Source organism: Colletotrichum chrysophilum (genome assembly GCF_026319265.1).
Source record: "Colletotrichum chrysophilum strain AFK26 chromosome Unknown scaffold_8, whole genome shotgun sequence".
In the NCBI taxonomy this organism is placed as follows: Eukaryota; Fungi; Ascomycota; class Sordariomycetes; order Glomerellales; family Glomerellaceae; genus Colletotrichum; species Colletotrichum chrysophilum.
The window spans coordinates 546,039-568,633 of record NW_026517295.1 but is presented as its reverse complement, the minus strand read 5'-3'; the positions used below and the strand labels follow the sequence as shown (position 1 = coordinate 568,633).

Here is a 22,595-nt window from a genome sequence, read left to right as displayed (position 1 = left end):
CGTAATTGCGGTGGAGAGATGTGACCGACAACGGCGCTGCGAAGACCCCTGGAACACAGGAGTCGAGAGAGTTTCCGCTGCCCCAGTCCGACATGGGGTTAATACTCGTTATTATGCCTTTGCGTCAAGTCGCCGTTCACGGTCGTCCTCGAACGCCACACCTGGTTCTGAAGAAGGCCGCTTTTCGTCTTGGAAGCACCAGACTCAACCACCGCGAGTGGAAAGCAGCACCAGATTCTGGTCTCAATCGATCCTATCGAGACAATGGCTGCAGTATTCGATAAATGAGCGAAGCTGGCTGGCCGTGTTGAAGCGAGTCGAGATATGATTGGTGGATTGAAAGCAGGGGTGTCTTTGGCGAAGAGGGGATCGCAGAGGGGAGGAAGAGGAGGATGGGGCTTTTGGTGTGCATGGCGCATCCATCAGGCATCCCACTCCTCATCTTAAGCTTTACTGGATCCAGACCAACAGGTTCGCGGGCCTTGGGTGAGGACCTGCTAAATTGAGACAAGGTGGGATCGATAGTAAAATAGTCGAAGCTTCAATCGACCAGCGATGTAGCAGAGGCGGTGGTTTGAAAAGTGCCAGTGCTGCTCTGTATAAGTACCAACGATAGCGGATAGGCAAGATGGCCGGGCCCGCAGTAAGCACGCGATTGCGGATTCTCAGATGCACAGCTAGTGCAAGCGTTCCTGACTAGACGGGGATCCATTGAGTTTTTTTCACGGGCATTCTTTCTGTCGGGGTGATATCGGTGATTATCTGGGAGATTAGGAATGACACGGTCGATATTTGATATTCTGCGATTGGCGCTCATACCCATTGCTGCGGACTGGCATTCTGTGCTGACACTGACAATGACAACGCGCGTGTGGGTGCTCGAATGACCTGCAAGGCTGCAGCGGTTTGCTCACGGCATTTCCTGGATTGCAGCAGTGTTTCTGGCAACGATGTTAGCATTTGAATGAAGGCGGAGTGGTGGTGGCGAGCCGGGATAGGGGCGGTCTTGAGGGTGAGGCAGGGACACCATGCTTCGCACCGTTGTGTCATTGGTTGGCAGCGCAAAAGGAGGGAAGACAGAGAACCAGGGTCCCGTCTGGAGGCAAGACTCGGTCTGGACTGCTCAGTGCTAGCAGTGCAGTGCAGTGCAATGCTGGCTGGGTTGTTGTGGTCAATGGTCGGGCGAGGGGCACGCGGAAGAACAAGGGCATTGTTCGTTGAGGCCGGAATAGAGAACGTTTTGGGAAAAGCCACGCAGACGCGGCCGATGTTGGTGTCTTGGGCAACGACGCAATGTGGTGGGAGGAACAAAGAATTCCCACGGAAGGAACCTCTGGCCACCCCCAAAAACGGTAAGCTACTAAGTACCTACCTGCCTTCACCTTCACCTGCGGCTGCCCACCCACCCCCTCTGACGAATGCCAGTCGATGCATCTGCAGATACCTGCCTTCGGTTAGGTAGGTGTAGTACCTTAGGTACATTACCAAGTAAAGTAGTCAGTAATGACACTTGCGCTGCACGTCGGCGGCGGGGGCAGAGATATTGATTGATTTTGGGCCAGCCTGGACGATGTACTTGGACATCGAGAGCGAGAGCGACACACTCAATCTCAGGTTGTCAACTTGGACAGGTCCATGCAAGTGCATCTCGAGCCGCTGCAACCCACGCACACCCAATATGCCAGTCTGCCTGTCCTGTCCTGTCTTGTCTGCTCTGCTAGTCAACCAGTCTGTCTGCCCAACACTGGTGGGCTGTGCACCGCCAAACACCTTAGTTGGTACGTATCTATTTCTGTGCTTCAGCAGCGCAACAGCATCATAGCAATCAGTGGAGGTCCCGTCCTCTCGCTCCCACAGAGTTCGATGCCGCTCACTTCAGACTGGACCCCTGAGGATACCTGAAGAGGTACGTACCTGGATGGTACCGAGGCGTCACTCAGAGCCAGGGGCACGGCACGCAGTTCAAGTCCAAACTGGAGGCGCTGGATTGCTGTGCTTCCTTCGTCCAGGTGCCCAGCACCTTATCGGCACTGGGCTCTCTTCAATGTCTTGCAGCGTGTCTTGCCCCCTCCAACGCCGCCCGCCCCAGCCACAACGCGCAACGCAAAGCGACACTGACGGGACTTCCATCATCAATCAGCGCTCACTCCCTATCCCAGGCCTGCCCACACCCCCCTGTTCCTCTTGGCCCCCCTGCCCGGTCCAGTGGTCACCCAAAACTGCCCACTTGCGCTGCACCCACGCCTATTGACCCACCTTGATTCCTTCGCTCCCTCCACACAACCGCCCGCTCGCCCACCCGCTTGCCCACATCGTCCTTCTCCCCCAGATCGTGCCTGTCGAATTTCCCTTCTCCTTCTCTTCCTCTTCAGGTCGAACAGGACGACGCAAGCAACACTTCGCACGCTCCGAATCCTCGAATCCTCGACCCTTTCGCTCCTCACCGACTACTCCGACTATTCGATTTTTCACGACCCGTTGCATTTTCGATTCTGAGCCGTCTTTCTGCACTTTACGGCCACTTGCGACACTGTTTCAGGAACCACCACGACCGCCGTTGGACTTGACGAGGAAACTTTCGGGAACAAAGAGCTAGGAACAGGACCGAGGAGAAAGGACAGCAAGAGGCAGGAAACGATTTGATCCCAAATCCACAAACGCGTCGATCCATCTTTTCGTCACTCTCATTCATGTCGCATCCTTCAACAACTCAATTCAACTCCACCTACGCATAGACGATGCCGCGCGACGCTTCAATCCTCTACTAGCCTACCCGAACCTCGAACCTCGAACCTCACCACCAACGCCCGACTCTTTCCCGGGCGTATCTACACCCTTCTCGCCGCGTCTTGACGACGCCGGCTTTCCGTCTACCGTTTTGGAAGCAGGTTTCTTCGACCATCGACCGCAATCATGTTGCGGCCGGCAACCCCCATGTCGCTGCTGCTGCTAGCGGCCTTCGCCCTGATGCTGCTGTCAACTCTGTCGACCCCCATCATCAAGGCTATCCCGCTCGGCAGCTTTCAGGGCGTCAACTTTGGAGTTTTCGGCGTTTGCAAGGCCGACGGCTCATGCACCGGCATCGAAATCGGATATGACACTTGTAAGACGACACACTAACAAGAATCTCATTATCGTGCCATGAGAATCGTTGCTGACTTCATCTGCAGCTGGACTGTTTCAAAAGTCGGGCGCCTTTGACCTCCCGGACTCGGCCCGAAACACTCTTTCCGCCATTCTGATCGTGCATCCTATCGCCGCCCTGACGACACTCATCATGTTCATCATGGCTGCCGTCGCTCACCTTCACTCACCATCTCACTCCGCTCGCTACCTTCTCGTTGTCTTCATCTTCTCCTTCATCGACTTTCTCATCTGCCTCTTGGCCTTCCTCGTCGATGTCCTCCTCTTCGTGCCTCACATGGCCTGGGGCTCCTACATCGTTCTTGCCGCCACTATACTGGTGGGCATGAGCGGCTTGGTCTCCTGCGCCATGCGGCGTATGCTGGTCACCAGGAAAGCGAGAAAGAAGAGGATCGCCGAAAATGCTGAAATGAGTGGTGAGAACTATTACAATCGCGAAGCTCAAACCAAGACCGCCACTTCTGTTGCTTCTCAGCCGACTGTTCCCGTCGTCACTGGTGGAAACGGCATCGACAAAATGCCCACCTTTGCGTCTTTCGATTCACAGAAGAAGGACGACCAAGTCAGCGATGAGCGAATTCCTCTCACAGCCCGGAGCCCGGTCGACAGGAACCAGGGCAACATGATGGGCGTTGATGGTTACGCCAACGCTCCCCCCTCAAGATCCGGCTCTGCTCCCCCTATCAACAGAGATCCTTACGGAAACCCCATGCCTGGACCCGATGGCTACGGTCCTAGAAGAGGGCCTTCGCAAGAACGTATGCGGGGCAGAGGTGGTATGCCTCCTGGAGGACCCAGAGGACGCGGCGGAGGCAGAGGCGGATACAATGGCTACGGCCCTCCGCCTGGAAGAGGTGGCTACGGGCCCCCGGGACGCGGAGGCTACGGCCCTCCTCCGGGTGGTAGGGGTGGGTACGGACCACCGCCCCGTGGAGGCTACGGCCCTGGTGGCATGAGAGGCGGACGACCTCCCCCACCAGGCTACCAGAATAATGCAGGACCTTACGACCGGAGACCTAGCCCGGCCAATGCTTATGGCGCCCCCGCTCCCGGTCCTTACGGACGCAGCGGTTCAGAATCGGCGCCAAGCTACACTGCGACCAACACAAACCCATCTCTCCCGAGTATCCCCCAACAACAAGGATATGAGGCATACAACCCTGATCGGAACAGCCTACCGAGGGCTGAGTCACCCCCGCCTCTGCCTGGCGACGCGCCAGCCCCGATGGTTGGCCAAGCTGTCGAGATGGACGCGAGAACAGGCAGCCCTGCCCAGCCGCCTCCGGGCTTCGGGCAGTTCAGAGATAGTGATGCTGACATTGCCGGCATGGTCGGACTGCAACAAGGCGGTGGTAACAGGTCTAATCCTCAGAGGCATGACACCTACATGAGTGAGACAAGCAGGTACAGCCAGGATGAGTACGTTTCTTTGTGTGATCACCTAAAAGCTCCTACTAACGTTCTTCCAAGCGCATACGTCCCTCCTCGTGCCGCATGGAACCAAAACCAGCCCCCATCAAGAAACGCCTCCCCGCTCTCGCGTGCTGAGATGCCCGGACGTAGCTCCCCTGCCCAGCCCACAGCAAGCGACTACTACGAGGATGTTGATCCGCGCTTCGCGGACGCACCGGCCCCCGCCCCCGCCGGCAGAGCAGGCCCTCCACCTGCCCTTCAGGTACCTCTATCCGTGCCCAATATGTATGATTTAGACACTCATGAAGGTGCCGGTGCGCGCAGTCCTGGCGCCGAGTCTGATCGGTCCAATTTCACATCAATATCCCAACGGGGCATAAACCCGAGATGGAACCCCCCAGCCCCTTATGGCCAGGGCCCGCCCCGGCGGCCGCCTCAGCAGCGACGGCAAGATATGCTGCTGAACAACAACCCCGACTTCGAGCTGCCTGGAAAACGTCTTGGTCCTCCATCAAGACCGGGAGGTCCTGGCATGATATCCGGCAGCGCCTACCCGACGGGACTTTAATCGCTCCCCTCACTCGACCATAATCGGTTACGTTCTCCCCAACAGTCGAGTTAACTCGCCACGTATATACACCATTCACGGGATGCTTGGCACTTCAATTCGTCACCCTCCCTTGCAACAACACGAGCCACATTTTTGAGTCTCAGCACAGGACTCATGATGTCCATACATTCATGTCCTTCAGCCGATACCCCAGCCACATCATTCTGTTCTCGTCCGCCCAGTACATACACATCGGGCTCGTGGTTTCTCTTTTCAAAACGGGCATTTCTCTTCTGGCAAGTGCTTCTTTGCATCTCGAACAGCGGATACATTGGAGTCCTCGTCCTCAAGCATTAACGATCAAAAACCCCTTTTTCCTTTTGAGTCGGTACCTTTCAAAACAATGACCTCCTTTTTTTTTTCGTCATTTGGATGTTGGGTCAGGCGGTGACCTGGCCCATCGACCTCCAGCGCCCTTGTGTTGGGCCTTTTGAGCTAATCGATCCTGAAACGATAGCATGTGGGACACGATAGAATCATTGTTTGTGCATGTGTAAGCTATCTGGTCGTGGCCGTCTTTCTTCGACCTCTCTGTTTTCATGTTACGAGAGGCTATAGGGCGTGGTCGCAAAGGGGTGGGAAGAAACACAGAAAGTGGAGGTTTCAGGATCGTTGGCTTGGCTTGGTTTCTCTGGGCCCATTGGGTTTCTTGCATGTGACGGAGAAGGTCACGGATGGATACCTTGCTCCAGAGTGCGAGACTAGGGGGGCCCTCATCGCATCGAAACGGCGCGACGGCGTAGCAACAACATAGGCCAAGGTGTGTGTGGTGGAGGCATAACACAATGAGAAGTGTAGAATTCATCCGAACCATGCACCGTGCTCCCTCCCCCGTGCTGTCCGTGAAGCTTGGCGCTAGTGCCTGTCATTCCACTAGACGTGAGAACCTTAACCCTACTCTGACCGAGGCAGCAGCAGTATCGTACGGTGGCGTCTGCCTCTCGGTCACTGGACGTCTGGACTTGACTCTTCAGCGTTGTCGATCTTCCCACGACAGCTGCCTCTCTCCGTAAGGTCGTTCTCCACTCCGCATGGGGTAACGTTGCCGTGGCCCCGAGTCCCGATCCCAGAGGCTTGGCGGGCCGCAAGGTTAGCTGAGCTGACATACATACGGACCTACTCGGTAGTTAGGCCTCTTAGCGCCTCGATCTATGGTTTGTGAGATGTCGCCTTCTCCGCGGCGTAGGGCTGCTAGTTGGGTGGGATATCAGGCCATGTTGAAGGTTTACGGACGAAGACGGCTGGTGATGGAGAAGACCAGCTGGAGATTGAGTTTCGGGAGGCAGCTGTCAACGTTGATATCTCGGCTGGTGAAACAAGTGAGGCTGGCATTGTTCGGAGGCTTTGTGGGGAGCATGACAATGGACTTGGTGTTGAGGTGGTTCAGTGGGAGCTGAAGGGAGCTTCAGATGTTGGTACTAAGGGCCTTCGCATTGCCCTTTCTGGGGAAGGTGGAGATCTGTAAATGGGTAGTTGTAAGCGAAAAGTTTGATGCCACCGGCTTTGGGAAGGGAGCTTGGGCGGGTCCAGGGTAGACGGATGATGCTGTTGGCGGGAGCAGAGGCAAACATGGCTTGCCTTAGGGCGATGGGGTTTGTAAGCTGGATACCTAGCTCTAGCCATTGCCCTTTTGGAGATGAGGACGCTGGAGGTGCTTGGATGTGATTGGGTTCTTGGCTTGAAGTATGTCGTCGACTGGATCTGTGGCGTGCTTTTTGGGGGGCGGTTTTCCAACGGGGGCGGATTCTGTTTGAAATGAAGGCTCTCGTATGGACTGGGGAACGAGGTTTCTTGTCGTTAGTTCCGTGTTGAAACGGGAAGAAAGGGGGCGCGCTCCCGGGGTTGTTCTGTAACCAGATGGCAGATTGCGCTTGGTGGTAGCTCTTCCGGGGAAAGATGGCGGGTTTGGATCGCTGCGGGAAGCGCGCGGTCTGTGCCGTTGGAGATGTTGGACCGGTTCGTAGGTATGGTCCTTTTGAGAGGCTTGGTTAGGGTTTTTGATGGTGCGTGCTGCATGCCTGCATGAGATTGGCATTTTTGCTGTGTTGGTCGGTTTGTTGGTGTTGTTTTTAGAGGAGCATCAAAGGAGGGCGAGTTGGCGTTGATACCGGGGATATAAGAGATGACGATGACGCCCCTGACATGGAAAGATTTGGATGTTGCTCGAGGTATCTTCATTGTCTCATTGAGAAGTTTCGACGAACCACTACCATCTACCGTCGATTTTTCATCTGCAGATTTGTTCAGCCGCCAACATGTATGCCACTGGTATTTCTCGATCTCCGGAGAAGTTGATCGGTAGATTGGGTCTGGAGTCGCATCGACACTTTATTCTGTTCATCTTCCCCGTCCGCAAAAGCGACGATGTCGTCTACGTCGTTGGCGAGATGCACCGATACCATCTCTGGGTGTTCGACTCTGCGCCGCTGGTGCTTCCACGCCTCGAGGAGCACGTTTCTAACGGTGGTGGCGTCGACATTGGCAGAGTCAGGAGCTTCTCCAAGGGCATCGACACGGAGGTGCTGGGAGATCCAGTCGAAATCCTGCGATCTTGCATCCAGGCTTCGACTTCTTTGTGGTGAGTTTTATTGTTCATCTTTCTTCTTATCGGACCTTTGAGAGCGAACGTGGCCTTGCCGATGTTTCCCCTTGCTGTCCTCGACACCGTGTGGGTTCTCTCCTTCCTTCATCAACATCTCGACCTTTGTCGTGGTCTGTGTGGCAGGCTGAGACGGAAGGCAAGATCAACCACGACCTTGGGAGAAGAATATCGGGCATCTGATTTCTCTTTCCGGTCCGATATTGATGCTGGAGTAGAGTTTGGTGGCCATCTTCGATAGTAGGAAGGTGCTGCGAGCTCCTTCCTCGACGTCCAGGTGCCTGCCTTCCTACCCTGCCTCACCACCCGCCGGCCTCACCCACGACGCGTCGCTCTTTCCATCCGTAGAAAGCGCTCTCACCTTCCTTCCGTTCTTTCCATCTCGAGCTTGCCCTCCACCACTTCCGATTTTTTCATCCTCCCCACGATAAAATTCGTCTAACCTCCTTCTTCCTCCATCCCACCCAATCCTCTCACCGGTCGTCACCTTCACCTTCACATTCTCTCATCCCTTCCTCCCTCGCACCACCATCTTCGTCTAGACCAATTTCCTGATTGAAGCAACAGAGTCGTCTTGGCCGGCACGCATTCTTACCAGGGATACGAATTGGATGACGCCAAAGTATGCGGAAGCCCTGATTTTCAGAATGGACCATCTATCTTCTTCCTCGCCCAAGACGAGCGCAATTAAATTTACCCAGCAATCTGCCAGCACCTTCCATCAGGATGTTCCCAGACAGACCTACACCACTGCCGGTACCATCTACAACCCCAACAACGCCCAGCCGCTCCAGCCTCCCGTTCGTCGCGCCAGGTCTGTCAAGTGGCCTCCCCCAGGAGGTCCTGCCTCCGAACTGTCTCTCTTCCCCAAGTCAGCTCTTTCCAGCCTGTCCTTGATGAAGCCTCAGCCTCTCTGCACAACACCTATCAGTCCTCTTCCCAACCAAATCCCCAAATACTCGCCCCTTCAGCAAAACTACGACCGCGCTGTTAGCCCCAGCACTGATCACAGCCGCGAGTCTCCGATTGATCTGGATATCCGAAGCCTTTCTACATCTCGCGTATCTTCTTTCAACATGGCCACCACCACCACCACCCAGCTGGCTTCCCCGATGGAGGTTGCCCTGCCCACCCCTATCTCGGACAAGCAAGTCAACGACCACGACTCCAGTGACGAGGAGGATGACGACGCCCTGGGAGAGAATCCCTTCAAGGGTATGACCGTCAAGTCTCTTCAGAATCTGGCTTCGTATCCCAACCCTAACCAGAAGAGAGCTCAGAAGGCGCTTCTTCGGGCTCGTCCGGGCGTCACTCCCGCCCCTTCCATTGGAACCAACGCCAGCCGCTCCACTACTCCCGCTTTCAGTGGATATTCCTACGGAGACATGTCCGACATGGGCAACGACGGCTCGCACTCTCCGGGTCCGTTCCACAATGCCAAGCTTGATCCTACCGATGTCCTTAGGGTGCACGTTGACTTCAACAAGCATACTTCAGACTCTGCTGGTGGTTGGAGATCTGCACCCGTCGGCAATGACATCGCTGGCCCTTTCAGGCAGTACAATGCCCTCCCTCAGAGAGGCACTCAAGTTGGAGCGTACAAGTCTAGCCTGGCAACCGGTCCTGGCGCTCCTTTGCCGTTGACTGCCGGCCCTCCTGGCCAGCGCCAATACCGCACGCCGACATTCGAGTCCGCTATGAAAGCTCTCCAGGATGGTCCCAAATCTGAATTTTCTGGTGAGGAGACAGCTTCCGACTTTTACGCTGGCCCTCCCGGTCTACACAAGGCCCATGATATCATTCAGAACCCTGGCCCGGCGACCCCTGATCATTTGATCCACAGTCTGCCTGCGCTTCTTCTCGACTCGACGCCTGATAAGGACGACTGGTTGGACTCGTTCGGAAGACAGACGTCTGCTGTGGACCTGGAGAAGATGCTCGACGCTTTGACGAATGATGACAAGGCCACCAACGAGAATAAAGGCTTCCAGCAGCCCGCAGACTTCATGCCGTTTGGTCACGGTAACCGCAGCTTCAACGTTGGCGGCAACAGACGCACCGGCAATGCGCCATATGAGAAGTACTGGCCTCCTCGCCCAGTTTGGAAGGCAGGAACGAGCCAGATCTCAGACCAAGCGCTGGAGGCACGAAACGAACGTGTCAACCGTCTGTTCTACGCGGGCACTGGCGAGCTCGGTAAAAGCATGGAGTCCGTTATGAGAGACGCCGAGTTCCGTCAATTCAAGCGTCAAGTTGGAGTCATTGGAGACGGTCGACCTAAGCCCAAAGCAGAGAAGGTCGAGTACCCGCACATATCTGCTCAACAAGTTAACAGCATGACGACCAAGGAGGCCGCAGACCCCTTCATCACCATGGCCTTCTCGGCGCTTTTGAATCAGGTAGAGGCGGGTATCAGCCAAGACAAGTTCCATCAGTGGAAGGACCCGTCGCCTTCCCTGGTCGACAGATCCGAAAAGGGACGTCAATCGGTCTTTGGAAACTGAATCTAGGACTGGGTATGGCAACCATCAGAATTGCGCATACTGGCTTGGCTTCGTTGGCGAGGATGCTTGGATGGGGACTCTATACTTGGGGCCTCTTGTGTGGTGTCGGCTGGAGCAGGTCTTGGTATTACAAAGGTGTTAGACACGACAGCCACCATCGAAACATAGGTTAATGGGGAATGAAGGAAGTTGTTAGTAGTGTCTTCTAGATTCAGGCGGTACCGCAAGGCAGCTCATGCTGGCCACCAGTCTTTTCTACTTTATTCTCTCAGATAGACAATCAAAAGCTTAGGTATCTTTCAACCTGCCGCGTTGGCGTGAGATGCCCGGTGAGAGAGCCCTTGCGTTGGAAGACATGTTTGCTTGGCGTGAGCTGGCGTCTAAATAAGCCCGCGACATGGCTTGGTACGGTGTCCAATGGAGAATTAGCCACACTTCCTTGTGAGATAACTCAAATGCCACCGTTCGCGAGGACTGATGCTGTGGCTGACATCCCTAGTTGCGTCGCAATCTGGCCAGAGCAGGGATGTCAATTGAGTCACGTGATGTGACCCGCCCAAATGTTCTTGTGGGGCAATGCCTGTCCCCCTTCACACCTGAAGGCGACGTGGTAGCAAGCTGGCCTCCAGACCTGACTTCAGACCAGCCCGCCAAAACACCCGTTGCCCATCATGAGTTACGGCAAGAAAGACGAAGACGCCGATTTGGGCTTGGTGAAGGTGGACAGAACCCAAGTCTTCCAAGAAGGTTAGTTGGAATTTCTGCAGCTCGAGCGTTTGCGAGCAAGCTGGCTAAAAGGGCGGGATAGCACGCCTATTCAACAGCTCTCCTATCCAACCGCGAAGATGCCGGACCCTGCTCACCAAGATCCTCCTTCTGCTCTACACGGGCGAGAAGTTCCCCACGAACGAAGCGACGACCCTCTTCTTTGGCATCTCGAAGCTCTTCCAGAATAAGGATGCCAGCCTTCGGCAAGCGGTTCACCTCTGTGTGAAGGTTAGACCAGTCCAATACGGATGACGCATGGCTTGTGGGCTCACCTTGATCGCAGGAACTCGCGTCCTCCGCCGAGGACATCATCATGGTCACCAGCACCGTAATGAAGGACACTGGAGGCAGCACAGATGCCATCTACCGCCCCAATGCCATCCGCGCCCTGTGCCGCATTATCGATGTACGCTGAGCTCCGAGCTCCACGATACCAGGGATGGCACGCGCTAACTAGCTCCAGGCGACCACCGTCCAGTCCATTGAGCGAGTGATGAAGACCGCAATTGTCGACAAGAACCCCTCCGTTTCGTCTGCCGCCCTCGTATCGTCCTACCACCTCCTTCCGATTGCCAAGGACGTCGTCCGCCGCTGGCAGAGCGAGACACAGGAGGCTGCCGCCTCCACCAAGTCCTCGAGCGGCTTCTCCCTGGGCTTCTCCTCCTCGAGCGGCCAATTGCCCGCCAACAACTCAACGATGCCCCAGTACCACGCCATTGGTCTCCTATACTCGATGCGCATGCACGACCGCATGGCGCTGGTGAAGATGGTGCAGCAGTTTGGCGCGGCAGGTGCGGTCAAGAGCTCCGCCGCGATCGTCATGCTCGTCCGTCTGGCCGCCCAGCTCGCCGAGGAGGACCCTTCGCTCAGGAAGCCCATGATGCAGCTGCTGGATGGCTGGTTGCGCCACAAGAGCGAGATGGTCAACTTCGAGGCCGCCAAGGCCATTTGCGACATGCGCGATGTCACCGATGCCGAAGTGTCCCAGGCCGTCCACGTTCTCCAGCTCTTCCTCACCTCTCCCCGCGCCGTCACCAAGTTCGCCGCCCTCCGCATCCTCCACAACTTCGCCTCCTTCAAGCCCAACGCCGTCAACGTCTGCAACCCCGATATCGAGCTCTTGATTTCCAACAGCAACCGATCGATTGCCACCTTTGCCATCACCACCCTGCTCAAGACCGGTAACGAGGCCAGTGTCGACCGCCTGATGAAGCAGATTTCTGGCTTCATGTCTGAGATCACCGATGAGTTCAAGATCACCATTGTCGAGGCTATCCGCACCTTGTGCCTGAAGTTCCCCAGCAAGCAGGCTGGCATGCTTGCTTTCCTCAGCGGCATCCTCCGTGACGAGGGTGGCTACGAGTTCAAGCGTGCTGTTGTCGAGAGCATGTTTGACCTGATCAAGTTTGTGCCGGAGTCCAAGGAGGATGCGCTCGCTCACCTTTGTGAGTTCATTGAGGACTGCGAGTTTACTAAGCTTGCCGTCCGCATTCTGCACCTCCTCGGTCTCGAAGGACCCAAGACCTCCCAGCCGACCAAGTACATCCGCTACATCTACAACAGAGTGGTTTTGGAGAACGCCATCGTCAGAGCCGCCGCCGTCACCGCTCTCGCCAAGTTTGGTGTTGGTCAGAAGGACCCCGAGGTCAAGCGCAGTGTCGAGGTTCTCCTCACCAGATGTTTGGACGACGTCGACGACGAGGTCAGAGATCGTGCTGCCCTCAACCTCAGACTCATGCACGAGGACGACACCATCTCCGAGAAGTTTGTCAAGAACGGTAAGTCAATCATAAACCACGCTACTGCACCCAAGCTGACCCCTGAACAGACAGCATGTTCTCTCTTCCGTACTTCGAGCACCAGCTCGTCATGTACGTCACATCCGAGGACAAGTCTGCGTTCGATACGCCCTTCGACATCTCCCAGATTCCCGTTGTCACCCGGGAGCAGGCCGATGCCGAGGACCGCACCAAGAAGCTCACGGCGACTGCCCCGTCGCTCAAGCCTCCCAAGGTTGGCCCGACGAAGACGTCCACCAGCGGCGCGGAGGCTGCTGCGTCAGCCACCGCTGCGGCTCAGCGTTACGCCCAGGAGTTGATGCAGATCCCCGAGATGAAGGAGTTTGGCAGCGTGCTCAAGTCATCGCCTGTTGTCGAACTCACCGAGTCGGAGATGGAGTACGTTGTCACCGTTGTCAAGCACATTTTCAAGGAGCACATTGTGTTCCAGTACGAGATCAAGAACACTCTCCAGGCTACCGTTCTGGAGAACGTGTCGGTCGTGGCAACGCCTTCCGAGGAGGAGGAGCTCGAGGAGGTCTTCATCATCCAAGCCGAAAAGCTCCCTACGGACGAGCCCGGCAAGGTGTACGTCGCCTTCAAGAAGGTCGGCGGAGAGGGCTCCATGCCCGTCAGCAGCTTCTCCAACATTCTCAAGTTCACCAGCAAGGAGATCGACCCTACAACAAACGAGCCGGAGGCTACTGGCTACGACGACGAGTACGAGGTGGCCGAGTTCGATCTGGCTGGCAGCGACTACGTTGTGCCGACATTCGCCAGCAACTTCAACCACATCTGGGAGCAGGTTGGCGCGGCCGGCGAGGAGGCTGAGGAGACGTTGCAGCTCAGCAGCATGAAGAGCATAGCGGGTAAGTTCAACATGGTCATCCAGAGTACGAACAGAGCTAACAATATGTGCAGAGGCAACGGAGCAGCTGGCCAAGGTGTTGTCGCTGCAACCTTTGGAGGGTACCGATGTGCCAGTCAACCAGACGACACATACTCTCAAGTTGCTTGGAAAGACTGTTGGCGGCGGCAGGGTGGTTGCCAATGTGCGGATGGCTTACTCGTCCAAGTCCGGTGTCACGACCAAGATCACGGTCCGCAGCGAAGAAGAGGGTGTGGCGTCTCTTGTTGTTGCATCTGTCGCTTAAATATACTTGTTTGGAGTTCGTGGGGGTCGATACATGGTCGGAGGTCCAAGCAAGACGTACGGCACAGACGAGGACTTTATTATAGCCGACTCGCGCAGCCGCCGCCATAGTAGGGGGAGCTGAGGTCAGCGCATGATAGCGTGTGCGTGTAAAAGGACTGGCGGCTCGCGTATATCTAGAATGAAGACACGAAAAAGGCATCATGAAGACTTTGCTAGATTTCGTGTGTTGTGGTGTATTTTGCGTGATGGGAAATAAAACGGATTTCTATCTTGATCTTTTGAGAACAGTCCTTGTGTGGCTTTGAGGTTCCAAGGCCTGCATGACATTGGAGCCCTGTCAATGAAGTCGCTGTTGTCGTCAAGCCTCAGGGCATCCCGTCGTCGATCTCGAAGCCCTCAGTGATTGGTCTAGCGGCAGGACGGCTGGGGCTTGACAACTGGCACGGGCCAATCCTAAGCCGAATACGGGTTAGCCTCCTTACCAGGGGCTCGGGGAGCCGGGAAATGACGTTGTGAGGACTGTTTTTTTTTCCTCTGTCGCAGTGTGTGCGCTGCGCGTGTGAGCTGTCCAAGCAGGAAAATTTCCCTCTCCCGGCCGGCGGCCCACGCGACCACATGTCAACTAGGAATACCGTCGTCGTCTGTAGTTTCTTGTCAAGTGTGTCTGGTCTCGGGAAGAGCATCTGACCGGCTTGTGACGTTTGTTTCTCCAAGCTCTTGTCTCCGACTACCTCTGGTCTCCTCCCACTTGGAATCTCCCCGCCTTCTCTGCCTTTCTTTTAGCCCGCGCGCAAACCCGCACCCCGCAGCTCGACGAACCGCGTTTCCCCGGTTTTGAAGCTATCGTCGTCACCGCTCCAACAAAAGAGAAGTATCGGAGGGGACCCATCGAATCGAACGGGACTTCCACCGTGTTCTCGCGCCTAAATTTTCCCTTGCTGCCAGCCCACTTTGGGAACACTTGGCCCTGCATATCGAAACCTGCCCTTTGCGGACAAAACCACCAACACAACCTTGAGAGTTTTCTCCTTCAACTCCTCATCTCCACGACAACCCTCGAGACAACGGTTCTCACCAGAAGGAAGGCTAGCTACGGAAAAGACACGCAAAAACAACAAAAACCATGGTCTACGTGCGCCAGGACCGCCTCCCGGCGCTCAAGGAGTACAAGTACTCCGGAGTCGACCACTCCTTGACGTCAAAGTACATCCTGAAGCCCTTCTACACGAACGTGGTGATCAAGATGTTCCCCATGAGCATGGCGCCGAACCTGATTACCCTGACGGGCTTCATGTTTGTTGTCGCCAATCTTCTGACGCTCCTCTGGTACAACCCGACGCTTGACCAGGACTGCCCCAGCTGGGTGTACTACTCGTGGGCCGCGGGCTTGTTCCTCTACCAGACCTTTGACGCGGTGGATGGATCTCAGGCGTAAGTTTCTGCTGCCATGTCTTTCTTTTCGCGAATCCAAGCTAACAGGGTTTGTTGCGAATAGTCGCCGAACTCACCAGTCGGGCCCGCTGGGCGAGCTCTTTGACCACGGCGTCGACGCCCTCAACACGTCCCTCGAAGTCCTCATCTTCGCCGCCTCGCAGAACATGGGCCAGGGCTGGATGACTGTTGGCATCCTCTTCTCCTGTACGTAACCACCCGCCGCACATATACGAAGGAAAAAAGACTAACATTCCCTCACCAGCCCTCCTCACCTTCTACGTCCAGACCTGGGACGAATACCACACCAAGACGCTGACCCTCGGCATCGTCAACGGCCCCGTCGAAGGCGTCCTCATCCTCGTCGGCGTCTACGCCCTCACCGGCTACCTCGGCGGCGCCTCCTTCTGGCAGCAGTCCATGCTGCGCACCCTCGGCGTCCCCGCCTCGCCCTCCATCCCCGCCGCCCTCTACGACCTCTCCTTCACCCAGTGGTACATGGTCCAAGGCGCCCTCGTCCTCGTCTTCAACACCGTCGAGTCCGCCCGCAACGTGATTCGCGCCCGCCGCGCCCGCGGCGACCGCTCCCGCGGCGCGCTCCTCGGCCTCCTCCCCTTCTTCGGCATCTGGGCCCTCGTCGTCGCCTACCTCGCCCTGCATCCGACCATCCTGCACTCCCACCTCGTCCCCTTCGTCATGTTCGCCGGCGTCGTCAACGCCTACTCCGTCGGCCAGATGATCACCGCCCACCTCGTCAAGCTCGACTTCCCCTACTGGAACGTGCTCGGCCTGCCGCTCGCCTTCGGCGTCGGCGACGCCCTCGGCCCCCTGCTGCAGGAGCGCACCGGCTTCGGATGGCCCAGCGCCCTCGGCGACGACGTCTACCAGGTCGCCTTCATGTTCCTCATGCTCGGCATGGCCGTCGGCGTGTACGGCAGCTTCGTGGTGGACGTCATCGTCACCATCTGCGACTACCTCGACATCTGGTGTCTCACGATCAAGCACCCGTGGGTCGAGGGGCAGGAGGCCAACGGCGATGCGAAGGGCAAGAAGGTGCAGTAAGAAACTTTTCTTGCTGGCTTGCGGTTGTCTCTCTAGATCTTGTCTAGATGCAGGTGGGGCCTAAGGGGGCTGAATAGCGAGAAGGTTTCTGGTGAAAGGAAGCTTCTTTTGGCGTGTGGGCTTTCCCCCTCTGTTGTTGGATGGGGGAAATTCGACCCGGGAGAGGAGAAGCTCCAAGCGCAGGCAGAGTTTCCTCCGAGCTCGAGTACGAAGACGTTTTGGAATGCATGGATGAGAAACACGACACGATGAACCATGGACTACGGCGGGGTTGGGCTGGAAGGGAAACGAACAACTTGATGGCGGTGGACATTTGGGAAAGGGAAAAAAAACAGGGAGTGAGGGTTTCTGGCGGAACGTTATGTTACGTCTTGTTTTTCTCCCTTGCACCTCTCTTTCGGACAACTTCTGCGAGATTCCCACGAGTTTCCAGCGAGCTTTCTCCTTTTCTTTTCTTATTTTCTGTATTCTTCATATTCTCCCCCCCTATCTTCGGCACGGCAAGTTCAGGAGTTCGGGGCGAGTGGGAATTATCGGAAACCTATTGGCGGGTAGTATGTCTTTCGAAGACACATCATGCCAGTCAGAGGCACTTGAGAGATCATGACGTTGCATCAAAGCGCCATCATCATCTCCCTATACGGCTACCGGCACAGATTTTGTTGTTGTTCGTCGCATATGTAGTCTTTTGTTTGCGGCAATGTTTTGCAAGTAGATGAGATACCATTAATCTACCCTCCCGGAATATGATTTCTCAAGCTAAGCATCTGTTCACGCACAACTCCCGATGAAAGTAGTCATCATAGATAGACTTGGCGGTGATAAACCGATATGCACCGGTCTTATTGGCAGCTAGCGACACAAAAGAACTCGGCAGTAGGCTTGGTCTGCTGTGGCCAGAAAAAAGGCACCAATTACATGTCGCCACAGGAGGACGGCCGAGGTGCCCTAGTAAAGCCAGACGAGAGGTAGCATCATGAATCACACTCGAAGAACACCACGCTAGGCACCGAAATTGTGTAGAATTTCTTCGAGACTTTCTTTCGATGACTTCAAAGAGGAGCGGGATGCCTAAGCATGCAAACTTGGAATCCTTTCGAACCCCTATTCCCCCCCGCGTTTTACCCCCGGAAGAAAATAGCAGGGGAAAGAGAAGCAAATCAGACCAGAGTGGTAACCCCAAAAGCATGCAATTTGCCAGAACGTTCCGAGCGTACCGGAGAAAAGGCGACGCCCCGCTGCGGCAGCTCTGCCCCGTCTCGCCCCCATCCTCCGTTTCCCCATTGACGACCATGCTCCGTTTGTCCCAGCCTGGCGACGTCGACTGTGTGTTGCTTGGCCACGCCGGCGTCTCATATTGTGTGTTTCTTCCAGATTCTCCGTGTAAATAAAACAATAGACGCCAAGTTGTCTACAAATATTTTGTGACTCGTACCTCGTGCTCCCCCAAATAAAAGAGACATTGACCGTTAAAAAGCATGACACATGAATCGCAGCGATGCATTTGAAGGCCCAACCTGCTCGCGGCGGGCTCGCCGTCATATCGTCTGTCGTTTCAGCAGGCGGACCCCCCATATTGACTCCGTTTACCCAAACGCCGAACCTGGCCGGATGTAAGGCTCGTTATGTCTGTTGGTGCTGACAAAGCACCCTCGTCGACCGCCTCCCCACTGGGGAGAGAGGGGGCAGCTACAGGAGCTCGTCGCTGCCGCTCGCGACGCTGCCTTCGATGGCGTCGAGAATTGAGCGCTCCGAAAACACCGGGCCCTGGCCATCGCAGCGTGCCTGATGCTTCAGCCGCTCGCTTACGTCGCCTACATCGACCAACCCCCGCTTGAACAGCGGGTGGTTGATGATGAAGTCCCACGTGGCACCAGCCGCTAGCAAGCGTTCTCCTTCAGATGATATCGCGACTCGGTGACTTGGCGTTTTGTTGTTGTGCTTCGCTAGAAGGTCGGTGTAGAAGTCCTTGGGGTTGTACGTCATCGGCCCCGTCATCCGAGGCTCCGGCGATGTAGAGCTGTGGTGGCCGTTCATTGATGATGTAGCACGGAGGATCTCGTTCTCGGTGCTGATCTTTTGCATCTCGCGCTTGAGTCGTTCGTTCTCGGTGGACTTTTGCTGGGCCTCTGCCTCGAGATTCGCAAGCTTGGCTTCAAGGTCCTTAACGTGCTTTTCCTTGCGCTCACGGAATGCGCGTTGACTATTGCGATGGTAATGTTAGCATGCTCTGCTTGTGAGAAATGAGCTGCTCATGCATGGTGTGCGACAAAGGTTGTACGTACGCAGCGCGGTTCTGGGCCTTCCTTCTTGACTGGGCCGGCGTCAGGTCCTCGTCGTCCGAGTTGGAACCGCCGCGACGGGAGTGGTCATCCATGGGCTCCTGCTTGTGGACAACCACCTCAGGCTGAGGCTTGATCTGCTGGACGGGGGGAGCGGGCATGCCATTGTGCTGCGGTGGTTGCTGAGGCGGCTGGGGTTGCTGCACGGGCAGATGGTTCGGAGGAGTCGGCGGGCCAGGAGGGCCGGGAAAGGAAGTATGCTGAGGGTTGAACTGGGCGGGAGCATAGTTTTCAAAGGAGTTGAAGTGCTGGTCGTTGGGGTACTCGGCGTAAACATCCTGCTCGGTCATGATTGTGTAAGTGCATGTCGCAGTGCGCTAAGCGGCAATCCACCAGTGATCGGTGGGTATTCGGGGTTCAGAAGGGAAAGGAATTCGTTGACTTACGGGTGGAGATGTCGTATTAAAATCGTCTGAACCTGCCGAGTTGGAATGCGATGGCGTCAAGGGCGGAATGCCCATGAACTGGTAAGGCTGCGCCTGAGCGAAGTACTGGTGGGAGAAGTCCATGGTCGCGCGATGTTGTCCTGGAAGAGAAGAGGCGACTCTTTGGAACGAGGAGGAATCGAGAATGGGAAAACGAGCTGGGTAGAAATGAGAGAGCGGATGGGCGTGTGCTGATGAGGGTCCAGGCCAGGAGGGGGGAAAGGAGGGGGGCGGCGCTGGATGGTGAGGGTCGACGTGCCGGTAGAAATGCGCCAGTCTGCACCAGCTCTAGTGACAGGGTGACAGGGCGAGCACTGCCTAAATGATGTTTGTTGGTGGGATTCGATGGGATCGGACGGGCTTGGGGGCGCAAGGAGGGCGTTGCTAAAGCCGTGAAAGAGCCCACTTGGGACACGTCTAGACTTGCTTCAAGGGTCTTTTTCACTTTTGCTGGCGCGCGGTCAGTTGCGTGTTTGACCACTATGCAATATATATTGCTCCAAGGAAGGGGATCCGTACGGAGACCCTACCTACGGAGAGGTAGGCGAAGATGCCCGCCCGCGACCACAGCGAAGAGAACGGGGAGCAGCGGGCAGCAGCAGCAGCAGCAGCAGCAGAAGGACCCGTGGAAGGCGTGGATGCGTCGATGCACAGGCCAGGACAGGGCCAGGCCCAGGGCGAGACGTGGAGCTGGGGGGAGACGCTAAACGCTTGTTGTGATGGAGCAGCCGAGTCGACCGACGGATGATGAGGAAGAGAGAAGGGTGTGCCGGGCCCGTTGGTGTGTGTGTGCGTGTTTGTGTCTCCTCGCAGGATGTAAGGTGCAGCACCCACAGTGGGATTGCTGTACAAGCTGCAGACCGCACACTGCAGCAGAGTTGTTGTTGGTGGTGGTGGTGCGGGTTGCAGGCAAGACAAGACAGGACAGGACAGGACCAAGCCCAAGACCAGACAGGGCAAAGGCAGGGCAGGGCGGGACAGGGTCTGGTACGACAAACCGGTGGCGCAAGTTTCGAGGGCTTGTCTCAGTGCCGCTAGCGCTGCCGTCGAGGTTTTGTTTTGGATCTTTTGCTTGTGCCAGACGATCTGGAGACGAGCAAGAAAAGACGGGGTGACAGGGTCGGATGGATGGGGAACCCGCAAGACCAAGCTCCCTCTTAAGAGCAGTTGTCTCCAGATATAGGGCAGCGAGCGACGTAAGTGTCGACGTGCAAAAGGATGCGTAAGAACTGACGGAGATGGGAAGATAGGACGAGAGCGCGAGGTCCGGACGAAATCACAGGTAGGTGGTGTTCAGGGGCCCCGCCAAGGGAAGTCAAGAGAACTGATCTTTGTGGTGTAGGTGCCCGATTAGATTGGCTGCACCCTGCGGGATGGTTGGTCTGTCGTGTGGGAGCCGTGTGTTGTGGATCTCGAGGCAAAGTGGACAAGACTGGACGATCTTTGCCTGTGGTGTGCCTGTCTTGTATTCCCAGACTGCCGGGGCGTGTATCGCCAAGTAGATATTGTTCGAAAGATGATATTATTAGGATTGGAATCTAGGCCCGTCGTGTCTAGGTCGAAGTCATGGTCGATATTAAGTATGCGGTCCGTTGGCGTCGAAGCAGACGAGAGACAAAAGAGGACTGGCGAGCTGCACGTGGCCGGGCACTTCCCAGGAGAGTTTGACGGGGCTCCTTGACGTCGTTCGTGACTCGTCTGAGTCGGGGTCGAGAGACGAAAGGCAGAAGAGCACTGGCCATACGACTCAATATGTCGGTCCTCAAGACGCGAGTTGGCGAGCTTAAACCAGCAGAGGCTGCTGGTTGCTGTCCAAGGTAAGGGGAATGCGCCGTAGTGTACCGTACCGCAGTAGTGTGGTGGTGAGCAAGGTATGGATGGAAGCAATAGAGTTGAGCGGAAGGTAGCTGCAAGTATCTCGTCAAAGGCTAACAGGGGACGGACGGCGGGGATAAGGTTGCTGTCGTTGAGGCAAAGGGAGGCGAAATCCAGTTTTGTTGGCCTCTGAATATGACAGATGAAAGATCCCTGGGGAGAAATGGAGCTCGTGGGCAGGACTGGCCTGATGGTTTGGAGGGTAAAAAAGCTCAAGAGACGTTGACGTTGGAGCGTGTGTAAGTGAGGTGGCTCAACACAAGGTTCGACGGGGGGGTCGGGTCGGGAGGTCTGTCAAGCGTCAGATTCCCTTGCTGGAGGAGAGGTGAGGTGTGCTTCGTCACAGCGCATGGGACGTGGACCTCAGTCGTAGTCGGGTTGATGCGCTGGAGTCAGTTTGGACAGGAGAGAGAGAGAGACGGCTTACTTGGGAAAGGTATCCGTGAGGAAGGCCAGGTACGGCAAGGTGCGGTATGAGATGCCGACAGATCAAATCAGCCCTGCGATGCGAATGCAGTCGGCAGCATGAACAGGGCAAGACAAGGCAAGTCAGGCAGGCACCTTCTCTTCTTCCTTGCTTCCCCTCGAGAGCCAGCAGTTGTCAATACCACGCGCCGGCGCACAGAGTCGGCGGATCCCCCAAGGCAGGAACGGGGAATTTCTGCGGGCCAATTCGGCGAAGGAGCCGCCGTGGTGGTGGTGCATCTCCGGAAGCTATCCGCAGCCGGGCCCCTCTTCTTTGCTTCCTTACCTTACCGTGCCTACCTTACCTAGGTAGGTACCTACCTTATTACCTGCCTGTTAGCTGTTAGCTGTTAGCTGGGTAGGCACGTCCCGTCTTCCCCCCTTCCTCCACACTTCCAATTCACAGTTGCACCTTTTCCGCGTCACACTTGTTGGGTATCTAGGTAGGTATCTTAGGCTCCATGTCTTTCCTTCTCCTCGCACCACGTTGATTGCACCTCACCTCTCCCAGACCACCAACCTCCTCCTCCATCTCCATCTTGCTTTTTCCTTAGCGTCAGATGCTTCATCTACCTGTGGCTCCAAGTCTCGTCTCCGCGGGCTGTTGGCGCATCAGTCTATGCCGCACCAAAGTCCAGACAAACACTCGGGCGGCAGCATCAGATCTGACGGCTGCGTTTCCCGTTTCTGCCATTGCCCCGGCCGGGGTATCCTCTCACCACCAGACCATGATGCATTCAAAGCCAAAAAGTCAAACAAAGCTGCCCTATGGCCGTGTCGCCTGCGCGAGAATGCAACCTGACCGAACCTACTTGGACTGCCCGCAAGCTCAAGGCTCAACCAACCAACCGGCCATCTAGACCAGAGAACCTACCGTCCTATCGACCAGCTTACTGCCCTGCAGAAACCGCATCACGCCCTCTCAAGCTCACTTCGGTCGACAATGCCCGCGCTGCATATTCATCCAAAAGGCAATCAACACGCCCTATCCCTTCAGATAATCGAAGTTTGTTCACCCATCGT

The 22,595-nt window shown here is 56.1% G+C and overlaps 5 protein-coding genes across 5 annotated transcripts; 4 read left to right on the top strand and 1 right to left on the bottom strand.

The window, feature by feature from the left end:
* Positions 1–2,913: 2,913 nt before the first annotated feature.
* COL26b_001828 (uncharacterized protein) lies at positions 2,914–4,692 on the top strand (the record flags this gene model as incomplete). Its single annotated transcript, XM_053174765.1, has 3 exons — positions 2,914–3,103; positions 3,171–4,535; positions 4,655–4,692. 3 exons carry the CDS (start codon positions 2,914–2,916, stop codon positions 4,690–4,692), a joined length of 1,593 nt encoding a protein of 530 aa, XP_053041388.1.
* A 2,730-nt stretch (positions 4,693–7,422) lies between these two features.
* Positions 7,423–10,270, top strand: COL26b_001827 (uncharacterized protein; the record flags this gene model as incomplete). The annotated part of the gene is made up of 3 exons (XM_053174764.1): positions 7,423–7,745; positions 8,328–8,388; positions 8,468–10,270. The coding sequence occupies 3 exons, from the start codon at positions 7,423–7,425 to the stop codon at positions 10,268–10,270; spliced, it is 2,187 nt and encodes a 728-aa protein (XP_053041387.1).
* Positions 10,271–10,941: 671 nt separating this feature from the next.
* COL26b_001826 (uncharacterized protein) lies at positions 10,942–13,970 on the top strand (the record flags this gene model as incomplete). The annotated part of the gene is made up of 6 exons (XM_053174763.1): positions 10,942–11,017; positions 11,079–11,266; positions 11,322–11,444; positions 11,502–12,816; positions 12,867–13,685; positions 13,738–13,970. The coding sequence occupies 6 exons, from the start codon at positions 10,942–10,944 to the stop codon at positions 13,968–13,970; spliced, it is 2,754 nt and encodes a 917-aa protein (XP_053041386.1).
* A 1,125-nt stretch (positions 13,971–15,095) lies between these two features.
* On the top strand, positions 15,096–16,465 carry COL26b_001825 (uncharacterized protein; the record flags this gene model as incomplete). Its single annotated transcript, XM_053174762.1, has 3 exons — positions 15,096–15,403; positions 15,468–15,610; positions 15,669–16,465. The coding sequence occupies 3 exons, from the start codon at positions 15,096–15,098 to the stop codon at positions 16,463–16,465; spliced, it is 1,248 nt and encodes a 415-aa protein (XP_053041385.1).
* A 1,689-nt stretch (positions 16,466–18,154) lies between these two features.
* On the bottom strand, positions 18,155–19,097 carry COL26b_001824 (uncharacterized protein; the record flags this gene model as incomplete). Its single annotated transcript, XM_053174761.1, has 2 exons — positions 18,155–18,668; positions 18,751–19,097. 2 exons carry the CDS (start codon positions 19,095–19,097, stop codon positions 18,155–18,157), a joined length of 861 nt encoding a protein of 286 aa, XP_053041384.1.
* Between the last annotated feature and the right edge of the window lie 3,498 nt (positions 19,098–22,595).